The sequence below is a fragment of the Haliotis rufescens genome, unplaced genomic scaffold, assembly GCF_023055435.1.
Source record: "Haliotis rufescens isolate VD_foot unplaced genomic scaffold, xgHalRufe1.0.p SCAF_15, whole genome shotgun sequence".
Taxonomy (NCBI): domain Eukaryota; kingdom Metazoa; phylum Mollusca; class Gastropoda; order Lepetellida; family Haliotidae; genus Haliotis; species Haliotis rufescens.
Window position 1 is genome coordinate 28,121,324 of NW_025963835.1, and position 23,953 is coordinate 28,145,276.

The 23,953-nt window shown below is 40.8% G+C and overlaps 1 protein-coding gene across 3 annotated transcripts; it reads right to left on the reverse strand.

Annotated features, from left to right (window-relative positions):
• Nucleotides 1-1,431: 1,431 nt before the first annotated feature.
• LOC124140284 (C-type mannose receptor 2-like) lies at nt 1,432-19,768 on the reverse strand. Of its 3 annotated transcripts, XM_048396425.1 has the most exons (5): nt 19,299-19,768; nt 17,712-19,258; nt 9,616-9,754; nt 3,942-4,162; nt 1,432-2,114 (listed from the first exon to the last, which is right to left on the reverse strand). In XM_048396425.1, the coding sequence occupies exons 2-5, from the start codon at nt 17,767-17,769 to the stop codon at nt 1,885-1,887; spliced, it is 648 nt and encodes a 215-aa protein (XP_048252382.1). In that variant the 5' UTR covers nt 17,770-19,258; nt 19,299-19,768; the 3' UTR covers nt 1,432-1,884. The 3 variants fall into 3 exon arrangements, with proteins under 3 accessions (XP_048252382.1, XP_046363746.2, XP_046363745.2); XM_046507790.2 differs by having other exon boundaries at nt 3,946-4,162; nt 17,712-19,768; XM_046507789.2 differs by having other exon boundaries at nt 17,712-19,768.
• Between the last annotated feature and the right edge of the window lie 4,185 nt (nt 19,769-23,953).

Genomic DNA, 23,953 nt, shown 5'->3' on the forward strand with positions numbered 1-23,953 from the left:
GACTAAGAACAGACCTCTTGAGTAAAAAAAGAAGATATATGCCTACATTCATACCACACATACAGGACATACGTCTGGTACGTTTGTACTGGTTAACTCGTTCTGTGTAATGGACACACATCAAAGGAAAGCAACGAAGTATGATCATGGCTGACACCCATAAGATATGTGAAGAGGCCAAAACAGTTCCGTGAGGGGATTCGAACCAAGAACACTCTGATCCGAGGTCGAACGCCTTGTCAAAAGAGGCTAACTCAGTCAGCAAGCTGACAAGGTAAGGATGCAATTTGTGGGATGACATACATCTGCATAATTAATGAAATTAAGAAAACTATTTATAATTGTCATGAGGATTTCAGAGGGTGTCTTTCTTTCTTATAAGGTCAGTAGAGCTGATAATACCAGTACAGTGTACATGACGGCGATCTGTACATAATCGAGTCTGTCGATAAAAGATAACGCTTGTAAAAATTGTGTTGATACCACAAAACAACTTCGTCTTAAAATGATACGTTGGGTTCTAGTTAAGTTTCACTGTATATTTATATGCACACACAGAGTTGCGGCTAACTGAAGTACACAATAAACAAAAAGTGTTTGTTTGTTTGTTTGTTTGTTGTTTAACGCCACACAGCTTGTTTTAAAGCTCTATGATGGCGGTCTGTAAATAATCAAGTCTGGACCAGACAATCCAGTGATTGACATCATCAGCATCGATCTACGCAATTGGGATACGATGACATGCATCAACCAAGTCAGCGAGCCTGACCATCCGATCCCGTAAGTCGCCTCTTACGACAAGCAAAGTCGCCTTTTACGGCAAGCATGGGATGCTGAAGACCTATTCTAACCCGGATCTTCATGGGTCCTCAAGTGAGTGAGTTGGGTTTAACGCCGCTTGAACAATATTTCTGTAATAACACAGCATGCGTGTCTAAAGTGTGAATGTCCCAAGTGGCACATGCATCATGTTGATCGAGTAAGAATCTTTATCAGAACGAATCGGGGCTGCAAACCTACGAACAGCGGATCTTGCCACGACTAAAGGTGGCTTCTCTGCACAGCGACTTGCAAAGGACAGACCTCTGGACGGACACGAGGCAGTTCCTTGAAAGGCAATGTATTATCCTATCCTCTATATCAACAATTTATTTATTAACATCACAAATTCGATTTTTATGATATGACTAAAAGATTATTGATCAAATAATATTTAGATTAATATCCCAAATTCGATTTTTTTAGATTCGATGAATACATGTTAAGAATATAAAATAGAATGTCTAATATCTCATTTTCAGAAGTATTTTAAGATGTCACAAATTCGATTTAGTGATGTCAATAAGACAAATTAAATCTTAAAATAATGGTGAATTTAGATATTAATAGATCGAATTTCGTGATATTTTTAATTTTCAGATGCTCCTAAACTGTTCCCTAGCGCGTTGGGTGGGTAGCGAATGGGACTTCTCCAGGAAGCGCTGCCTTGTCGAATCCAACGGAAACATTTGGGAGAATATGAAGACTTCCCAACACTGCAGCCTTCTGCATTACCCAGAGTCTCATAAGGGTTGTTTTCATGGCAGCAAACCCGGGAACTCTCCTAATGTCCGTGAACAGATTTTGAGGTACAATACCTGAGGCACCGAGAACAATTGGGAATCGGACAACTTGGTACTCGTTATTCAAGTGTGACATTTCGTAAACGAGGTCTGCATATTTGCCATGTTTTTCCTGAATCTTGTCAATAACATTAGTGTCAGAGAAATCAATGACATGAATAATATTTGAGTAGTAGCTGCGGTTTCACTTCATTATTTTAATTACTAATACAAAACAAAAAGGGAATATATAGGGACTACTGCCCAGTCTTATTCGAAGCCACTACTGCCCCATCCACGTGCGTCGTCCAAGAAAACTGGTCACCTGACTCTGACAGTTATATACAGAACAATTTCCTGACGTTCCATCATACACTGCCATCAAGCAGTCGCGGGTAATCTCACAGAGCCAGACACATGCTGTTTCCGTAGTGACCGGAAATGACGTAAGAGCTGTTCCGGTAGGCGTGACGTCTTCCATTTTATTGTAAAGGTTATCCCTGGCTGCGGGCGCTGCAACAAAACAACACCATCAATAATATACACGGTACACTGGAAATCTTACTTCATCTTGAGAAACACATCCCGGAATCTCGAATGTCGGGAGAAGCGTATGTAAGAGTGAGCGGATGATGGTATTCCGGTTACATAACGATGGACGCCGGGAAAGAACATCACACGTGGTTACCCTGTCAGAATCGAACCCGGGTCTTTAGCAACAACTAGCGAACGGTCTACCTGATGTGCTACTCACATGTCTGTGAATAAGAATCTGAGTCCAATCCCGACGAAACTCCTCGCAGTGTTGAGTGAGTGAGTGAGTTTGGTTTTACGCCGCTTTTAGCAATATTCCAGCAATATCACGGCGGGGGACACCAGAAATGGGCTTCACACATTGTATCCATGTCGGGATTCGAACCCGGGTCTTCAGCGTGACGAGCGAACGCTTTAACCACTAGGCTACCCGACCGCCCCCTTCGCAGTGTTGGCAGTTGTGGACGAAAATTTATTTCTCCAAGACACTTTTCTTGATTCGCATGTCCATGACTTGCTTTTATAAGATTTTACATTTTTGATTCATGATGACATATTTTTCCATTTCTAATTATATCTATGTTTCCTGACTGTATATTAATATAATGAATATTAATTGCACGTTTGTCTTCTTAAAATATGTAGAATAAAAACATCAATAAAAATGTTTTTTGTTTTGTTTGTTGTGTCATAGCGACTGATTTACGACAACCTTTGTCTGAAGAACATTTGATTTAAAAGGCTAATTACCCTGTAGCCATGGCATGTGTATGTCTCCATAACTTAATTGTCATTATGTATTAGGCGCTAATCCCCGTTGTTAATCCTCACCACCATTTCATTGTATATTGACTGTCAGCCAACCTGGGCTACCATATCACTTCCCCTTAATTACTGTTATTTATAGTATGTCATTTATTGCCTTAACTGTTCATTCCCTGATCTGTGTCGGTTCATCACCCCCAGAAGTCCCATGTCTAGAGCAACGTCATTGTCTGTCCATTGTTGTTCATTACTATATATGTGTTACCATCACACGGTGTTACTCAAGCTTGGTATGCCGAGCGTTGGTGTAAGGACGACATCGAGCAGGATGTGCCGCTCGTAGAAAACGTCCTGAAGTTGAGCTGGAGCTCCGCTCACCTCATGTATGCCTGAGCTGGAAGGTCCGCTCATCGCTGTGTTTGTGTTGTCAGAGCAGGTATTACGCTCATTGTGTATTTGTCATTTATTGTTTACATGTTGTGCATAAAACGTTCCGGGGCAGTGATGTCGATGTTGTCCTTTATTCTCCCAAGAGCTAATTCCCCGTCAACATGCGCGTTGACAGTTAGTTTAACACCGCACTCATCAGTATTCCAGCTATATATCGGCGGTCTGTAAATAATCGGGTCTGAACAAGACAATCCAGTGATTAACATCATGAGCATCGATCTAAGCAATTGGGATACGATGACATTCATCAACCAAGTCAGCGAGTATGACCACCCGATCCCGTTAGTCGCCTCTTTCGACAACCATAGTCGTCTTTTAAGGCAAGCATGGGTTGCTGAAGACCTATTCTATGCCGGATCTTCACGGGTCATATTTATACATAATACATAATTATATATTATAAATTACCATATAAACTTACTACATATTCGAACACAATATGTTGATTTAATCTGATTCCATGACGACAGCTCAATCTTATCTAATCATATTTATTCACTGATGTAGAATCTTTGAGAAAAAGAAATGTTTGAACTAAATACTCATGCTCAGCTGAATTTGACCAGAGGTCTAACGTTACCCATAACTCACCTACTTCACATATCACACCGAAGGTTCTACTACAGCTTTTAGTGAGCCACGACCCCGGCACGGACCCGCCTCCTCGCATGGCAACACACAGCTCAGAGTTGAGGTTATTGGGTTCGTTAGCAGAACTAACAAACCAGTTCTTCCAACACAGGGGAGAATTATCTGCCCACCGGAAGTCGCCCGTTATGTAGTCGAGTCCGATCCAGTATTCGCTTTCCGGCCTGGGAATAGAAGACGGTGCTTGAAATAATGCTGCTTGTTTAGATTGAACACTCGATGGCTAATGGTTGAAGGGGAATTGGCTTTAAGAAATGTTTGATTCATAACTATGCCGAGGGCATCTAGTTTGTGGCTGTACAATCCCACTGTAAAATTATTGGCAGAGTCAGGGTGGATGCGATGACCTTTCAGTGTGTATGAATACAATTTTTTATAAGTATTATCAAAGACGCCTTTATATCGATGTATGTCTTTGGTATTATGTAACATATCTTAAAAAACGCAGATTTCGGGCGTATGATGATTACTTTTTACGTCAAAAACGTCTGGATGATGTAATAACTGATATGATGTAAAGAAGCATTCAGTTGGTAAAATTACCTATTTTCACATGTTGTATGTTCATCGCCTACTTGTCAGCTCTCTATCATTTAACAGAAAGTATGACAACATTTCTAAAAGAGAAATCGCCACATCGTATCATTGTGAAGAAAACTGCCTTCACAACAAGAGTACACATTCAATGATTTTTAATTCACGAAATCTCCAAAATCAATACTGCATTTCTGTGATAGTAGCTTCCGGTTTGGTCGCGCTGACATTGGTTTGACGCAAAACCCTAATGCTTTCATTGGCAATCGATTCATCCGATGGCGAAATAAGCTATGCACCCTGAAGAAACAATTGTTCCGTTCAAGAGTTCTTAGGTTACGCGCTGAAGCCGAAATATACCGATAATTGATCGCTCAACGATTTGGATCTAATATTTAATCGTTTTCAGTTTTGTATTACCAAAGTACATTAATAACGTCGCTGATTGTTGCACGAAGACTAAATATTCTCTTGAGGAAAGTTAGTTGTATTTAATAATAATAATTATTTTCTGATTTCTTTTTGTTGATGTTATCGTCAATAACTAACGTGATCGATGTTTATACATCAACCGCGAATCACCTGAAATGCTGTGTCTATTTAAAGTCAAGGTATGACATTAGGCTGTGAATGTCATGGAAATTCATGAAAGTCAAATTAGCCCTACTGTGTGCATTGTATGCCATCCATGAAGATCTGGGTTAAGCTACAGTCACATAGACAATGCGACCGCGATGCAACCTTTTGGCGACTGATTTCATTTGCGACCGACTGGCGATCAGGGTATGACCGCCGATCAATCAGCGATAGGTTTTGCAACTTGTCAGTGAACGATCGGCAACTGTTCACCGCAGAAACGGCGAAATGTTTGCAACTGGTTGACACCGATCGGTGACTAGTCAGCGAATTTTCGGTGACTTGTTGCAACTGAACGGGGACAGGTTGGTGTCTAGTTGTCAATCGATTACCGATCAAAATACAATGCATAGACAAAGTTGTTGTTTTTCTGAATCAAATGATTTCTTTGCAAGTTATCAAGATGTCAACATCAGAACAGTTGCAGTTGCTCCGCCTGCAAAGAATAAATAAAAATGCTGCAGTTGCTGCCATGATGATGTACAGCAGGATAAGGACAAGGCGGAGGCAGTATTGGCTGAGACCTTGGATCGCAAGAAGGCCACAGCTAGGAGACTGTGAGAATGTGATGGCAGAGTTGGAGATAGAAAGTCCAGGTGATTTCGTGGGCTACCTCAGAATGGAGCCTGTAAACATCGGACATCTCTGTCTCCTCCTCCTCATCAGGTATCCGCCTCTTCTTTTGTTGAGATGTTGTTGGCTCTGGCGCAGATGTAGCAGAAATGAGCACCACAGCAGTTGTCTCCATTGTATCTTCTACATTTCTGGTTCTTTTATTTTTCTGCCTTTACGGACTATAGTGTTGAATGGAAATATTTGATGTGAACTCTCTGAGTACTTAAGACAAAATGATACTGTAATACGCAGACAGGTCATTTTATAGACGGTGACATGTTCCAAACCCAACGGCGAATGATCGACGCACGCATGGAAACCACTTTACAACCGATCGCCAACCAGTCACCGATGAAGCGCCGGTCGATCACCGCCTCATCACTGATCAATAACCGATAGGTCGCCTCTAGGTTGCAAAGAGTCAACACCCTTGCGTAGACGAAACCGTTCGCCGCACAGTTGAAACCAATCTGCGATTAAAATAACAGCACTTGGGGACCTCCAGGGGACCTCTAGGAGACCAATGAAACCTCCGAGCGACCAAATCGTTCGCAGCCAGTCTTCTATGCATGTTCAAAAGACTGGTTGCGACCGAATGAGTTTTTTCGACCACTCTGAAACCTTGTAGCGACCTCAGTGAAACCTTTCAGAGACCCCTGAAACCTCATTGCGATTGTGAAATATTTTTGGTCGCCAAGAGGTTTCATCGCGGTCGGTCGCATTGTCTGTGTGACTGAGGCTTCATTGGTCAGATCACTCGCTGCAATCCATCTCACTGAAACCAGGCCGTGGTTGATTCGTTGGTTAAATATAACGACTACCCTGCAAACTGCCCGCATATATTAAGGGGTGATGAAGTATTGGCCACTTAAGGCACCACTTAGGAGATTTGAGGTTTTCTAACTGTAGATTATATAGAGAATCTCACCCTCGTGTCTTTTGATATCAAATATATCCACACCAGTTTATCAACGAGTGTTGATATATTTGATATCAATGGAATGATTTTATTCATCACCCAACATCATTCTTCCAACTTTTTCAGTTTGTACACAGCAATAAGCAGTGTCTTAAGTGTAAAAAGTACTGCTAACATCTTCAGTGGCAGAGCCATTAGTGATGTCATTGTATTGTGACGTCATGGTAACCAATGATGAAAAGTTCTGGGTGGGTTCGACTAGGCAGCGCTTCCTAGGTGAAGTCCAATTCTCTGTCTGGGCTGCGTATAGAGGGGACAAGGGGCCTGAGCGACTGATGAGCCTAACCTGACTGTGCTAGGATCACCCAAACCCTCTTTGCTGCATTTTATATTTTAATGTGTATATAATGATTATAAGTGCATTTATGTGGTTGTTCAAAGCCCACGTAATAATAACCCCAGTCAATGGATCAGTGTGCACCTAAGAATCATTCTCAGCTCCCTGGGGAGTATACAGCCCAAGTTGCCTGTGAGGCGCTAGAAGGTTAACAGCCCTATTGCCTATTAGTGTGTCCCCATGGTCTGCCGAGCAGTTTCCGCAGCAGTAACAAAGCGATCTTGAAGATGCTGTCGCACAATCTGACGATCCTGACGTCGGGTGGTGACCCTTGGTCTTCCACTACGTGGTCGGTCATCTGTAGTGTTGGTGGTCTGGTACCGTTGCTGGAGCCTGTTTATGGTCCTTACGTGGACAACGAATGAATATTATCCGATCTGGGTGGATTTTTTAGGGCAAGAAATGGGGGAACGCATTTGCATTTAAATTTTCACGGAACTCACGTGCTACCACGGGTTACCATGGCCGTTGCCGTGATGCGTTTGGGCGATCGGTTTTATTGTCATCTGCTTTGTTTTTTATCATCAAATTTCATTTATCCGGACAAGGTAATGTTGAATTTTAGAAGCTTTGACAAACATTACCCAGATAATTAAATGACAACCTTTTATGCAATGTTACGTGGGGTGACGTTTCTTTTTGCGGTTCAGTATATTATTAAAGGTGGGAAAACGAATGTGAATGATGTCACTACCCACTATTTGTCAATACGTAGATCCGTGTTATAAAATATTTGTTAAAATTAACCAGAATGCACGAAGTACGTATCCTCCCAACAATATACTCTTGCTACATCAAATTACCATTTTCGTTATGCGTTTCTTTTTTGAGAGAGTATATATAACATTTTGATTCATTTCGACAGCATTGGGCATAATACGTGGGTAACATCTGTTGGTATCATTTTATTTTTACATGGTTTGGGATTTGTATGTTTAAAACAGTCTGTTTCGGACAATATAACTTTTACTAGGGTATTATAAACGTCGTTTGTAGATGATTATCGTTAAAACCGGTTGTCAACATTCAACAATAGCATCCGATATGTGATGTATTAGTGAGTGAATGAATATGGTTTTACGCCGCTTTTAGCAATGTTCCAGCAATTTCACGGCGGGGGACACCAGAAATTGGCTTCACACATTGTACTCATGTGGGGAATCGTGATTCATATACACATACTCATATCATAAATACGATCGGAATCGTACAATCGACTCAGCTTTTAGCAGGGATTTGTTGTAGCTATGGAAAGGGTTTTGTCGCTTTTATTTCACATTTTATCATTTCAATTGCATTTCTTGTATTACAACAAATACACTATTTTGACTATTGACTTTGACATAGTTTTAGCAATATACATTTGTCCATATTATAACGTGCTTCAATACTGATCAAATAATTGCCAGTCACAGAAACATGTTCGAAAACTTTATAAGAATTTGAAAATCATTTAAGCAGCTTTGAAAGGACAAACTGTTATGAAACAGTGCGAGGCTTTGCTCATTTCAACACTTATGACAACACCATATGCATAGGTAAGGATAAAATATGTTCAAAAGTCTGATGTTTGAGTGAGTGAGTGAGTGAGTTTGATTTTACGCCGCTTTTAGCAATATTCCAGCAATATCACGGCGGGGGACACCAGAAATGGGCTTCACACATTGTACCCATGTCGGGAATCGAACCCGGGTCTTCGGCGTGACGAGCGAACGCTTTAACGACCAGGCTACCCGACCGCCCTCTGATGTTTGATGTTTGTGGAATGCGCGTTTCTAATATTTGTAAACAAGCAAGTCTTTGAGCCAAGCTGATTTTCATAGGAGAGTGAAACTGAACAAACACGTGGTAAAACACGCGTCGCGTTCATTTGAAGTTTCAAAAATCGTCTCTTGCCACTCATTGTAGACATACTTGGTATTTAATCATGTCAGAAGTCCCAAAAATGCGAGTGTAAGAAAGGGACCTCGTGTAAACATGAATGATAATTATTATACTACGTCTCCTTTCCCATTTGTATGATGTCAGTAAGGGTAAGACACTAAAGTTACAATATCAATCCTTCCTGACATGCTTATTTTGTAACTTAGGACATGTCTTGCAGGACAATCGGAGAAGATGTCTTACGTAATTTAATATTTCAAGCGAGTGGGTGAGCTTTTAGCAATATCACGGCGGGGGACACCAGAAATGGGCTTCACACATTGTACCCATGTCGGGAATCGAACCCGGGTCTTCCGCTAGACGAGCGAACGCTTTAAAATAACCACTAGGCTACCCGACCGCCCCTATTTCAAGCGAGACCAAAGTGTTAGAGGGGCCATTCACGTGACTAAGTGCTACATTTCTCAAACGTCAATGAATGTTTTAAGTTTGAAAATGGATGCATTGGAAATACTCATTTGTTTAAATGACAGAAGAACAATCTCACTAGTTATAATACATAAAAACATGTCGGTAGATAATCGTCAAAACTTGTCAACTGAAAAGAAATAATAAATCCCGTCAATACTCACGATGGTCCAAGGGCTCCCAAAGCGAGGCTCTGAGAATATGGTGACGTCAAAACCGGAAGTCTCATGCCCTGAGACCGACAGAAGGTGTCAGCGTCACTATACGCGAGAGTTCCGGGAAACTCTCGGATCGCCAGGCCACCTGAAAAATGATGAAGTCAGTACATAGTGATATCCTTTTCATCTTCTAGGTATCACACCAATCAACAAAATGTGGCAAAACTGTAACTATTAGCCACGGTCACACAATGGCAGCATCCATCATCCCGACTTGTCGATCTCTCAGCAATGCTCATGGCAAGAGGAGGTAACTCTTCCTGCACTTATTCTCAAAGCTAGTTTACCACACCTCGGAGGGTCTGTTCAAAATCCCATCTCCAAACTCCTTGATTAACGCAGAAAGCGGGAAAATCAGCGTACATCACAAACTAGGATAAAGGTTACGTGCGTATTTCATAAGCTGCTATTTTTAGAATTTTCTTCGAAGTTGAGTTTCAATGATGAAGTCAACAGTTATTCTTAAAACTATCAATACAGCCGAATACGCGGTTGTAAATAGGTTTATTCTCTTCTGCAATCATTTGTTATAATTTCCAGTGTGTTTTAGATTTAATTTATAAGGTACAATATATAAAAAAATAATTAAATCGGACCCCACCCTATTTCTATTAGCGGTATGCAGTTTTTACATAACTACGCAGTTACTTCCCTTCGGACATGTTTCGCAAACACGATCGAGTTTACTACAGTCTCAATTACACATTATTCCAAACATAGTGTGTGCTTAAATTACTGTTTTAATGCACATTGTGTGACTCGCGGATGCTTCCGGTAGCTAGAACACGCTTGCCCACACGCGTGAACACCCGGTTTCATCACTGATTTCATTTTATCACTATTTAGTTTATTAGTTCAATGTGACATGTAGTTTCGATTCTACACGTCCTTCCTGCATAAACCAGCTGAATTGTTCTCAAACAAAGCATATCAATCAATGCATGAATATTAACTTTAAAATCGGGCCCCTTCCACAAATCAATCTTAGCGCTAAGACATCAGCTAAGACTGATGTTCAAAGTATGGAAGGGGGAGGCCATGGGCCCAGTTTCACAAATCGGTATTAGCGTTAACCATTAGTCTGCCACATAAAATAGCCTGTGTTAAATCGTGTATTAGAGTGACGATGTGAACACTTCAAACCTTCGTCTAGAAACCACGTAACGTAATAACGGCAAAACCCACAATTTCCACATTTCACACTATTAAACTTCAATAACACCCTTAACTGACTATGTAAATATTATAAAGCATCGTGTTGATTATGAGTATCTAACAGCTCGGTAAACGTAAAAAATATGCGAATTTGTCCAATATGTCCTCGGCGACTATTTTGTTCACAATGCGCATTGGGTCCTTAGTAAACCTCCATTCAAGTCAAAACCAAAAACATCATACAAAACCTTGTTTGTTTCACGATTTCCATGGGGAAAATGACACCTCTCCCTTTAAAGTTGCCACCAAATTGTCGACAAAGACTTTGCTCAAGTTTGCGTGACCACCTTTTTTCTCATACATTAGTTAAAACTACAACGTTATTGTTGAATATCATATCGGGAAAAGAATATTAATGAATAATTTTAAAATACATAAATAAAATCATATCCCTGAAATATGTGGTCTATTTTCAACATGCTTAAATCAATTGGACGTGTAACGTTAACAATGAAGTAAGGGGTTACATTCTTTAATAAGACAAGAAAACGAAACATTTCAAAATAAAATTTCTACGCTTTGATGTGTTTTCTTTTTTCAATTAATGTTGAATTTTATCGGTGATTATTTACATTTCAAGGAACAAATCTTAGATAATCTGAAACGTATATCCCCGTATACATAGTAGTTTTTTTCGTCTCTCATCTCAATGTATTCCTCGCGGCTCATGTAAATCGGTTCACTCCATCATACTCTTACCGTACGATGGCGGACATTTCCATTTGCACGTCGACGTAATTTGCATACGGGTGAATGAAAGAGTTAGTTTCGCATCGAAATATATATATATATCCTGAATAATGTTGTTTTATTTTAGTTTGTAACTATTAAGGAGTATACAAATAAAGAACACAAAATTGTATTTGTCAAACAGAAATAATTCGAAAAGGCCTCTCGCGTTGTCGACAGCTTTGTATGTTTTCAAAATGTCTTCGACCGTGTTTTGCGGTGTTTGGGATTTTGGATTTACTATGTCTCCGGATTTCTTCGTGTTTGACAGCGAAAAATATAGTAAGTTCATGGACACCATTTTATTACCTTGTAGGTTGAATGTGCTTGTGGTATGGTGGTCGAGATGGGACATCGCTTTCTCGCCTTCAAGTACGGTCGCGAGAAAGCGTTAAAGCAATAACACAAGACGCGAAATCAATCCACGAGACGCGAAAGCGATACTACGAGACGAGAGAGCGATACCTCGAGACGAGAAACGAAACCCGAGACGAGAATGCGATACGTATATCGCTTTCTCGTTTCGTGTTATCGCTTTCTCGCGGCCGTAATTGAGGGCTTGAAGGCGATGTCCCCCTCGACCATCATAGTGATGATCTGTTATCTGTCGTAAAATTGTGGATGATAAACGCAACGATTCCCATCATTCTTACGTCGCGATCTGGTCGTGTTTTCCCTCACTCACTCACTCACTCACCGTCACTGCTTACATCATGCCACGGCGTAGCTATCAAGCGATATGAAAACGACAGGCACCAATAATTAAAACTTTGACAGAACTTAACAGCTGGCTTATAATTCAATCAGTTGGATTGATTTGTGATTTTAAATAACGATGTTGAAGATGAAATAGTGAATGTATAATTAAGAATTGACTTTCACTTTGTGTGAGTTCATTGGAGTATGAACCTTCATAGAGTGAGGGCCAAAGTGTATGAACGTTGGAGCTTGCGATGAAAAAAAGTCTGTGAAGAACTACTTCTGTAAGTCATTCACAATGACAGCGCGTCATAATGTCTGAAACACTGTGATTGGTGATAACAATAAATTATATTTTTTAATGTATAAAACATAATTAGAAAATGTTTTCCTCATAGAATACATGCTTTTTGTTGTATATAATTAATTAAGGCACTATGTATAAATATTTTTGAAATTTGCATCTAAATGTTCTTTGTGATAGATAAGTTCTATATTGCACACATGCGCAGTCCATCAATTTGAAACTGACTTCGCAGTTTTCATAATGAGAACCAAATTACTTTCAGTCTTAAGTTTTGTTTAATAAACAACTACTTCCAACACTTGAAGACAATTTTTAATCAAATCTTTGAAAGGCATTTAAGGTTTCTAATCAATTAGTCACAGTATTCGTACTTCGATTGTGTTAACAATTATGCTTATTTTGTGAAAAAGACACAATTAGTGACAGACACGAAACTGATGAGAAGAATCAGATATATTAGACAAAGATGCAAATATGTCCTTATATACATGTACACATAATTTATATGAATTACTTCAATGATTAAATAGTAAGTGGTACATCTTAATTGTAAATATAGAGTTTTGTTGTTGGTATCAGGAGCATCGATCCACGCAATTGGTCTCGATGACATGTATCAACCAAGTCAGCAAGCCTGACCACCAACACATGTATAACAACACAGACCCAAAAGGTGTGGGTTAGCTTCTTTTTTTTTAGGACCATGCGTTCAGCCTTTTTCTCTCATGGAAAGTACCGCTAAGCGACCTTCAACTTCGGTCGCCATTTTGTGTAAAGCTGCCTAAAAGATGTTGCAGCACATTTTCTGTGTTTTCGCAGAATGTGAGGTTTAAGAAGCATAACAAAGACTCTATTTTCTATTTTCTACAGATGTCAGGAAGTATGTAATGCTGCTTGGTTGTTTTATATTAAGCTTTGTGACGTGATGTGAAGAACGATGTCTAGTACAAATACAGTGAAGACAAAATACACTCATTTCACCATCGGTAAACTGGACATTTAGTAGGTTTAATAACCTTTTTACTACATAGATGCGTAGAGATTTGATCCTTTTAAAACTCTAAACCAATATATTTTTGAAGGTTTTAAATATACCTTCGCATGTGCATTTTCAATCAGTCGGTGCAATATGCTCAAACTGAAAAATATATTTCAATGGCGGCACATTTGAGCGTAAGTGTAAACAAGGGTAATTGACTAACGCTATATAATTTATATGTTTAAGTATAGTTGTAAAAATGACACAATATTGCTGGAAATGTACTTTTTGTTGCATTTTTGCATTTCATATTGGCTTTGGGAAGTAAAAATAAATTTTATTTCAATTTCTTTAACAGGATGTTTTAGAAGGACATATACGACCCTCTGGCACAGCAACTGCGTTTTGTGTAGGGACATATATGTCCCTCTGGCATCCAGGGGGTTCAGACTGTCATAAATCGGATAATGTATCGTTGCATAGGCTGTACCTTCTTTTAATTTCGTTGGTATAGTCCCAATGAATTTCCGACCATAAGAAATATGTTTTGTCCTATGTCCTGTCATTTTGTCAAGCTTAATATACATTGCGAGAGGCCGTTTCGCTGTAAGGAGCTTAGATTGCAGATCCTTGACGGCAAGGTATATTTTTGCAGCAGTACACCGCTGTAAAGGTCATTGACAGAAATAGTTCATGTACTTAACAAGCAAATTAAGGTAAATATCCCCAATGTATTTTGTATGCATAATTTAACACCGAACAGTTTATGAACAAACGCTATTACCCGTCGAACAGACCATCGTGAGTGTGTGAAGAAAGTAATCGATGTTCTCACACAACCGTGACGATTGTCCTGAATAACAGCACCACGAGGATAATAAAATCACTAACATATGCGTAAACTGCAAACAGTAATGCCTACTTTTAATGTTATTGATAATCAATATTGAATAACATATACGCAATCAATAAATAACTTGGTCTCGTATTCATTCGTCTTTTTCCCACGTTATGACTATATAAAGAATCACCTTCAGCACAACATGTCAGCTACAGATTTTTTCATTACTTTACTTCCATGAAATTAGAGGTCAATAAACATATAATACCAAAACAAAGTATACGGGAACTTTAAGCTGACATTTCAGCAAAACAGAGAAAGAGACATTTGGATGGGAACAACATTTCCTACACCTCCCCGTCCGTGATTTGCCCGTGACCAAGTCCTGATTAAACAATGATCTCGTTTGTTTGTTTGTTGTTTAACGAGTCACTCCAGCCGTTCAGACAGTTCAGCGTTACATGGATGATATTCTACGTCCGATTGTCCGACAAATTCTACAACAACTGCCACGTGGTATACTTTATCGGCATGACAACGCCAGGCCCCATACAGCTCGATCTCGTACATAACTTCGGGCAACTGTTATGCCTATATCGGATGCTGTATGAGTGTCATTTAAATTTGATTTCGGTGAGATTTAGATCTTGCAATACATTTCATTTCATGCGTATATCTTTTGTGGTTATTAAAATGGAGTTATTTATGGTAAATTATGATTTATACTATGGCAAAAATTCATTTGGCTATCAGTTTACAACAAATTTATCCTAAATACAATGTCTTTGATACCTGAAGCGCTAAGTGCTAATTTAGAAGCCCATGGACCAATTTAGGTAGAGAACATTAATAGTCCTATATACTGATAATAACTTACAACTTTCAAATGTTCATACCAATATATCCAATTTTCATGCTTCGTTACAATTCTACCATTTCGTAAAACAATAATATTGGTTTTTCTCAAGGTTTACTTCTAAACCCTACTTAATACAAAAGGAATGCAATACAATAAGCTGTTTCTGCAAGGACACCAGAGCAACGTCATCCGAGAACAGCAATAGCATAAGCACACCAACGAGACATTCTTTGCAAATATCAGTGACAAGTTTGTTTATCAAAAAATCGGGCCTTAAAATGCAACCTTGGCGAACACCTCCACCATTATTAAAACAAGGAGTTATATGACATTCAAAACAGATATACCTTTGTAATTGTGAGGTTGACTAACGTTTCCTTATTCATACACAGGCATTGCAATTTCAATATTCCATGCATCGTGTAAAGTACCTGTGTCAAGGGTTTTATTGAACGAACGCAACAATATGGTATCAAACAAATCTCCTGATAGTTTGCAAAAAAAACTGGTGGGAATTGAATAGGACATTATTTTTGTCACTGATGGAATGTCAAATATGGAATGTCCTCGAGATGTCTATCATACAACGTTTCGAGGCCTTGAATGTTGTAATCCTGATCACACATCTTTTGAGCAAGCCATATTTTCCCAAGAAACAATGCAATTTTCATGAACGCGTGTAATATGAAAACCATGTAGACGTTACGCCTATGAACACAATAAACGGAATATTATCTTTAATTACGATTATTGATGTTTTACCATGTATATATGTAGGAACCGGAATGGACGGATTGACTGCAGCTAGCATGTTTACAGGAAGTCACGAAGGAAGCAGTCATTATTTAAGAGCTAGCACATGAACGCCAAACTATTCAAACATCTGTACTTAGACCCGATTGACCTCTGGTATCAGTCTGTGATTGACCCGTCAACGTGTATTTACCATCACCTAGGCCACAAAATCACAACAGTTAGATCGAATAATAAATCCAATGTAAACAAAGGACAACAGCTCTAACACTAATCTCAAGACATATAAAACTACTCTAGGGAAGTAAACGATTTTTTGACATTACTGTAGTTTATCTATCATATCATGGGTGTTCCTTAACGTCTTTTGAGTAGTATATTATCATAACCGTTTGGCCTTTATAACCTTGCAGTCTTTATAACCTTTCAGGCTTTATAACAATTCTGCATTTATAACTATTCTGCCTTAGAACTTCTTAGACCTCAATAACCTTTCAGCATTCGTGACCATTCAGGCTTCGTAACCATTCGTCCTTATAGCTTTTCAGGCTTCGCAAACTATTTGGAAGTAAAACACTTCGGCCTTTACTATTATTAGGCATTACTAACTATTCAAGGGCGGAAGGTCGGTGTTTCGATCCACTGGCTGCGTTAAAAGATAGCACTTGTTTTTGCCAGACGCTCGACAGTAAGGCGATAAAACACAGACTCGTCGGCTCGGAGTCAGCATTGTGTGTCTGAGTCAGGTACCCATGTTAAACCGCGGCATGGTCTCTCAGCGGGGTAGCACAATAAAACCGACATAAGTCCGGTATAGCAAAGCCACACACGTGCATAAACGACGATATATAAAAGAGATAAGATCAAACGCGACATAAAACCCCATCTGACCCCACTTTAATAACAATTCAACTTATATAACCTTCCGGTCCTTTTTAACTTTCGACCTATATAATCTGGTAGTTAATATTTCAACGAGCATCATACGGCTCTTGCTAAAAAGAGTGAGTGAGTGAGTTGGGTTTAACACCGTTTATAACATTATTCCATTTATATCACGGCGTGTCAGATTAATGTGTGAGGAAAGCCCGAATTGATGCAGGTTTCAGAGGTGCACCACTTTACCAACGGTGAAACCCATTAGCACTGGTATGGTGCTGACAGACCAAGAAACATAATCGGGGCGAACCGGGATTCGAACCCACAATCATTGGTTTATGGCGTGCCCAAGGGACGCAACTCTGCACAGCGGCGCCTTTGACGACTCGGCCATCTGTGCCCCCTGCTCAAAAGATGTTTGACTCGAGTCTGCTTTTAACAGAGATTTCTAGTGAATATGGAATGGGTTTTGATATATAAATAATTTGCCCGTGTAACCTTCTTCATTTTGTTACAATTGGACATTTACATCCTTAAAACCTTTATAACCTTTCGACCTTAAGACATTTCGGCCTTAAAACTTTCGTTTGTTTCACTAAATTGTATTCAACTTATACAATCTTCCGATCTATGTTGCAGTTTTACATATATTTGATAAGCCTAATATAACCGTTCCGATTCTTTTTCTTGGGTAGTTCTCTACAACTTCATTTATACTTGCATAATATTTAAGTGTAAATGTATAATGACAATCAATACACCCAGAAAGATATACACTTACTTGTCTGCATTATTTGAAAGGCATGGTACAGTACCACCAGCAAGCCATGTGTAGCCATGTCGCGTTTTGCAATATTCTTTGTTGTGAAACAGAAGCAACTTCAGCTGGCCACAATGGAACACAGGACACTCTAGCTGACCCAGTGACCTCCTGGACGGTTTTCTAACCCGTGGTTTGCTCCTCCTGGTCTCTTGAGTGCTCCGATGGTCAGGTGTTGCTTCAATTGTACCGGGCACCTTGCAGTGGTTCCCTAATCTGTACTGGGTACCCAGCAGTGGTTCAAGTGGTCCCTGAACTGTACTGGGTACAATGAAGTGGTTAGGGTTTTGCTTCAGTCGCGTCGGATACCTTAGGTTGAATCGGATGTTTTCGTAATCTATCCTGGATACCTGCACGGTTCAAGTGTTGCTTCAGTGGTGCCGGGCACCTTGGCGTGTTTCGGGTGTTCCCTAAGCCGTGTCGGATACCTTGAAGTGGTTCGGGTGTTCCCTAAGCCGTGTCGGATACCTTGAAGTGGTTCGGGTGTTCCCTAAGCCGTGTCGGATACCTTGAAGTGGTTCGGGTGTTCCCTAAGCCGTGTCGGATACCTTGAAGTGGTTCGGCCGTTCCCTAAGCCGTGCCGGGCACCTTGGCGTGTTTCGGGTGTTTTCTAAGCCGTGTCGGATACCTTGAAGTGGTTCGGGTGTTCCCTAAGCCGTGTCGGATACCTTGATGTGGTTCGGGTGTTCCCTAAGCCGTGTCGGACACCTTGAAGTGGTTCGGGTGTTCCCTAAGCCGTGTCGGATACCTTGAAGTGGTTCGGGTGTTCCCTAAGCCGTGTCGGATACCTTGAAGTGGTTCGGGTGTTCCCTAAGCCGTGTCGGATACCTTGAAGTGGTTCGGGTGTTCCCTAAGCCGTGTCGGATACCTTGAAGTGGTTCGGGTGTTCCCTAAGCCGTGTCGGATACCTTGAAGTGGTTCGGCCGTTCCCTAAGCCGTGCCGGGCACCTTGGCGTGTTTCGGGTGTTTTCTAAGCCGTGTCGGATACCTTGAAGTGGTTCGGGTGTTCCCTAAGCCGTGTCGGATACCTTGATGTGGTTCGGGTGTTCCCTAAGCCGTGTCGGACACCTTGAAGTGGTTCGGGTGTTCCCTAAGCCGTGTCGGATACCTTGAAGTGGTTCGGGTGTTCCCTAAGCCGTGTCGGATACCTTGAAGTGGTTCGGGTGTTCCCTAAGCCGTGTCGGATACCTTGAAGTGGTTCGGGTGTTCCCTAAGCCGTGTCGGACACCTTGAAGTGGTTCGGGTGTTCCCTAAGCCGTGTCGGATACCTTGAAGTGGTTCGGGTGTTCCCTAAGCCTCGTCGGATACCTTGAAGTGGTTCGGGTGTTCCCTAAGCCGTGTCGGATACCTTGACGTGGTTCGGGTGTTCCCTAAGCCGTGTCGGATACCTTGAAGTGGTTCGGGTGTTCCCTAAGCCTTGTCGGATACCTTGAAGTGGTTCGGGTGTTCCCTAAGCCGTGTCGGATACCTTGAAGTGGTTCGGGTGTTCCCTAAGCCGTGTCGGATACCTTGAAGTGGTTCGGGTGTTCCCTAAACCGTGTCGGATACCTTGAAGTGGTTATCCCAGCTATAACTGGTACCGTTCACCGGTTAAGGTGTGCTTCAAATAAACTGGGTTCCTTGCAGTGGTTCCGTGCCACTTCAGATGTACCGGGTACCAAGCAGTGGATAAGTGTTTCCAAAGATAATTGTCTTGCAATGGACGTTGAAATTTGGTCTTGTATTATATAACTGTATAAAAGACTACAATTAGAAAACCAGACAAACTAATGTGCAATCTGAGGAGCCACTCGTAACGATCGTTTTCTGATCTGAAGGATGCTTCTATGAATCCCTTGTTTTACCAACAGTTGTGATAAGAACCGCTTCAGTTATCCACAGTTACAAAGTAAAACCGCTTTCGGTATCCGCAGTGGTACGCTGAACCGCTTCTGTATCTTTAGGGTACACAGATTCAACATGAGTAAGCGTCTGACGTGAGACGTCAAACATACACCCTGATATATAGTTGAAATCGTCTGTCATAAGCTGTGAAGGCCGAGAGTTGTCTTACCGGAACGCTGGGTTGTCCTATATCGACTTCTATTGAGTTGCTGATACATTCAAAAGCGTGAATATGTAAGATTGAGGGACCAACTATGGATTGCCGATATCTCTGATTAGACCACAACTGAAATAATATTGTTTTCAGTATTCACTACACAGATATGCTCAATATGATCCGTACTACAGTGTAGCTGGGTGTGTTGTGTTTATTTCTTCAGCATTATTTATTGATTATGATTTGAGTTTTTTGCACATATATGTTTCATATTTTTACAACTTATAAATCGATGTTCGTACGTGTAGAAGGTCACATTTGTCGATGGCTCATGCTGAGTTGGCCATATCGGGTTTCGATAATCCATAGCGGTATTTTTTTATGAATATGGAAATGTTTTTTGTCGCTTTTATTTATATGCTGTTGGAATACTGCTTTATTGTGCTGAACTAAACTGGGCGGCAAAAGAAAGTATAGGTCGAGTTCCATGATCGATAAAAAATAACAAGAAGATGTTTTGTTGTGAATTATAATATAATCTAGGGAGGGGTAACAAATGATTGATCAACCACAGTTTGAATGAAATTGTGTAATCACAGGTAATGTAAGCTCAAGGTTAACAAAGGAGGGGTAAGAAATTTCATTTTCAAAAGTTGTCTGAAATGTCACCAAAAAATTGTCAGACACCCTACAAGTTCATTGTCGACACAGTTGCCTTCAATAGCGTGTATGACGTCCAGCTGCCTCAATGCATGCTGTGATATGACGCCTCATCGATGACGTCAGTCTTCTGATGACGTGGACTGGAATCCGTTGCCACTCGTCTCTCAGGGCCTGCTGCAATTCTTGTCTGTTGACGGGGGCTGATGGCGTGCTCTAATCTGTCGGTCAAGATGGTCCCACAGAAGTTCAATAGGATTCATATCGGGTGAGTGGACAGACCAGGGCAAAACGTCAACGTTCTGCTGGTTTAGAGAGTTCCGAATCAGTCTTGCAGTATGGGGCCTGGCATTGTCGTGTTGAAACAATGTCTCCTGCTGTTGGTTTTGTAAGAACGAAAGCACAACTGGCTGCAACACTTGGTCTCTGTACTGCACAGTGTTCAGGTTTCCCTGTATAATCACCAAATCAGTCTTCCGATCTCCACAAATACCGCCCCACACCATGACACCTCCCCCGCCGAATAGACGGACCTCTCGAATACACGCCGGGGCCAAACGTTCCCCTCTGCGTCGATAAACTCGTTCTCTGCCGTCATTTCGAAACAAGTTAAACCGACTTTCATCAGTAAACAGCACTCGACGCCAGTTTCTCACTTGCCAGCGTCGTACCTGCCTCGCCCATCGTAGTCTCAGGCGTCGATGTTGAGCAGTCAGTACCATGCCTAGGAAAGGACGATACGCTCGGATTCCAGCAGCACGAAGTCGTCGTAGTACTGTACGTTGGCTAATGGGATGTCCCAACGCTGTTGCTGCCGTCGCCGTCGCTGTTACGAATCTGTTTCGCAGGTGAATGAGCCGTATCTGACCGTCTTCCAGAGGTGTTATCACTCGGGGTCGTCCGGTTCTAGGCCAGTTCTGTGTCCTCCCTGTCTGCCTGTACTGTTGAATCAGCCTGGCTACTGTCAATGGTGTACAACGAAACCTTCTGGCAATTTGGACCTGTGTTGCCCCCATTTCGGCCATACCGATGGCTCTCTCTCTCTCTGCTCCTGTGGCAGTCGTGGCATTTCTTTTGTGTGCTTTCATTACGTGTGGTTATACCCTGCAGACGAACGCATTTATACAGCTAACATGCACGTGCAGTTTATGCCATAGGCTAGAAAGCTGTTTCACTATTGTTTTGTCACCGCACGAACGCCGTCAAAGGTGGCGCGTTCTGGTGAGGTGTTTTTGGGTACCTGTTCCTGGGCAGTCATATTCCCAATACCCACTTTCCACTAGTTATCGCTGTTTTTAGGAAAAATTACAAATTGCCAACCTATACTTTCTTTTGCCGCTTAGCTTATTTGTACCCTGCTGAGTTACGAGAATCTATATACAAAAAGTTATTTGCCATAGTCCATTTCATGGCTGAGCCTATTTGACTGTGTTACATGACTTGGTTGATGCATGTCATTATATCCCAGTTGCGTAGATCGATGCTCATGATATCAATCACTGGATTGTCTGGTCCAGACTCGATTATAGCTGGAATATTGGTGAGTGCGGCGTTAAACAACAAACAAACAAACTGAAGCATACAGGTAAGACTTCCACCCCTACCCCCTTCAAAACTGTTATTTTCTAAAAAACGTAATGTAATATTACTGTTACCTTCGAGCCGATGTACAAAATACTCGTCATGCATTTGGAGATCAGAATTCGTCAAAGACCATAGCGTTCGTAATGTATGAAATAATTGATAGAAGTTTAAAAGTAAAATAAAAGCGACAAAGCCCATTTCCATACTCATAAGAAAATTAAGAATTAATGTACTACATGAGGGAGGCATAATACATTACGCAGTTCTAAAAGAAAAACATGATACACTCCAAAGATTAAATTCACTCCTCAGCTCTCGAGGGCAATTATGTCCATTTTGAATTCTTTCTTCAATCGGGGGATGGAGCAGCCTAACCTCTCCATGTCAAATGCCCGGGTTCGATTCCCCATATGGGTACAGTTTCCAGTGTTCCCTGTCGTGGAATTGTGGAATACAGTAAACTACGGTTATAACGAACACGCTTATAACGAACTAACGGATATAACGAACTTACTTTTTAGACCCGACTATATGCTGTAGTTATGCTGTATATATGCTTATAACGAACTACGGTTATAACGAACTAAAATTAGTAGTCCCTTTGAGTTCGTTATAACCGTAGTTTACTGTATTGCTGAAACCGGTGTGAAACCACCCTCTTCAAACCCCGTATGATTTTCACATCCCCGATTATGGTTTTTTCTCTTGTCATTCCCGTACTCGTGGGTTTCACCAAAGTCATAAATGTTTATTTCTGTTGTCGGACCATTTTTCAAAAGAGACTACTATCCTGTCATACTAGGCACAAGCAATAAGAATGACATTTCTGCAAATTTAAAACATTACAGTTGACTACATAAGGATATTTCAGTATTAACACCACATGAACTATTTTCTTGACACATTAATTCTTGCAAATAATAAGTGGAGTAGCTTGAAGATTCAACATGTGACACACAAAAATAATGTTTTATATGCAATATTATTGAAAATCATATAATTAAATAATAATCAATAATAAATACATTTCTATTTATAAAATATGTAAATATGAGATCCATTGCTACTGTCTAGTTTTATCAACTGCCATTCCATATCGATAAACATTGAAATTTCGGATAAATTCAAATTGCCTTACATGTATGTTCCTTCTTTCTTCTTTGTGGACCGCCTCTGTGGTCTAGTGGTAGAGCGTCCGCCCGGAGAGCGGAAGGTCCGGGGTTCGATCCCCGACCGCGTCATACCAAAATACGTTAAAAGATGGTACTTGTTGTTACCCTGTCTGGCTCGGCATTAAGGGGCTAAAACAAGGACTGGTCGGTTCGGAGTCAGTATACTGTGTCTGAGTGGGGTATTCATGTTAAACTGCGGCATGGTATCTCAGTGACCTAGCACTATAAATCGGCATCAGTCCGGACTAGTACAAGCAGCCACACAAACACACACACGTACAAGCACGTCGCTTTATAAGTGCAATATTCTTGGACGCGACATTAACCCCCATTTCACCTCACCTCACCATCTCCTTCTTTGTTGATAAACTAGTATTGCGCAAGAACGTAGTAAGACGTTATTGTTTATCTTGTGATATCTGAAAGCAATTACCGAATCCATTACACGTAGTTAATTTGTTTATATCAATACTTATTTTCATTCCAAATTACTACCTGACATGGTTATCATTCCTTTCCTATTTTGATGGGGATGTAGACTTCAAGTGAGTAAAGGAGTAAAATGAAATCTCTCCTAAGTTGATTGGTCTAAAACATCTGACTCACGCCTATGAGACGAAGCCGAAAGTGGTCACTCTGACATCTACAGTCTCAGAATCAGTATATTAGTGAGTACGGTTTTACGCCGCTTTCAGCAATATTCCAGCAATATCACGTCGGGGGACACAAGAAATGGCTTCACACAT

Bases quoted from the DNA above. Each gene is read 5' to 3' on its own strand.
- LOC124140284 (XM_048396425.1), bottom strand. From the start codon at position 17,769: ATGGCTACACATGGCTTGCTGGTGGTACTGTACCATGCCTTTCAAATA. The intron at 9,755-17,711 runs GTAAGTGTATAT...ATCATTTTTCAG, and splicing joins CTTTCAAATAATGCAGACAA to GTGGCCTGGCGATCCGAGAG. The intron at 2,115-3,941 runs GTGAGTTATGGG...GTTTTGTTGCAG, and splicing joins CGGTGTGATATGTGAAGTAG to CGCCCGCAGCCAGGGATAAC.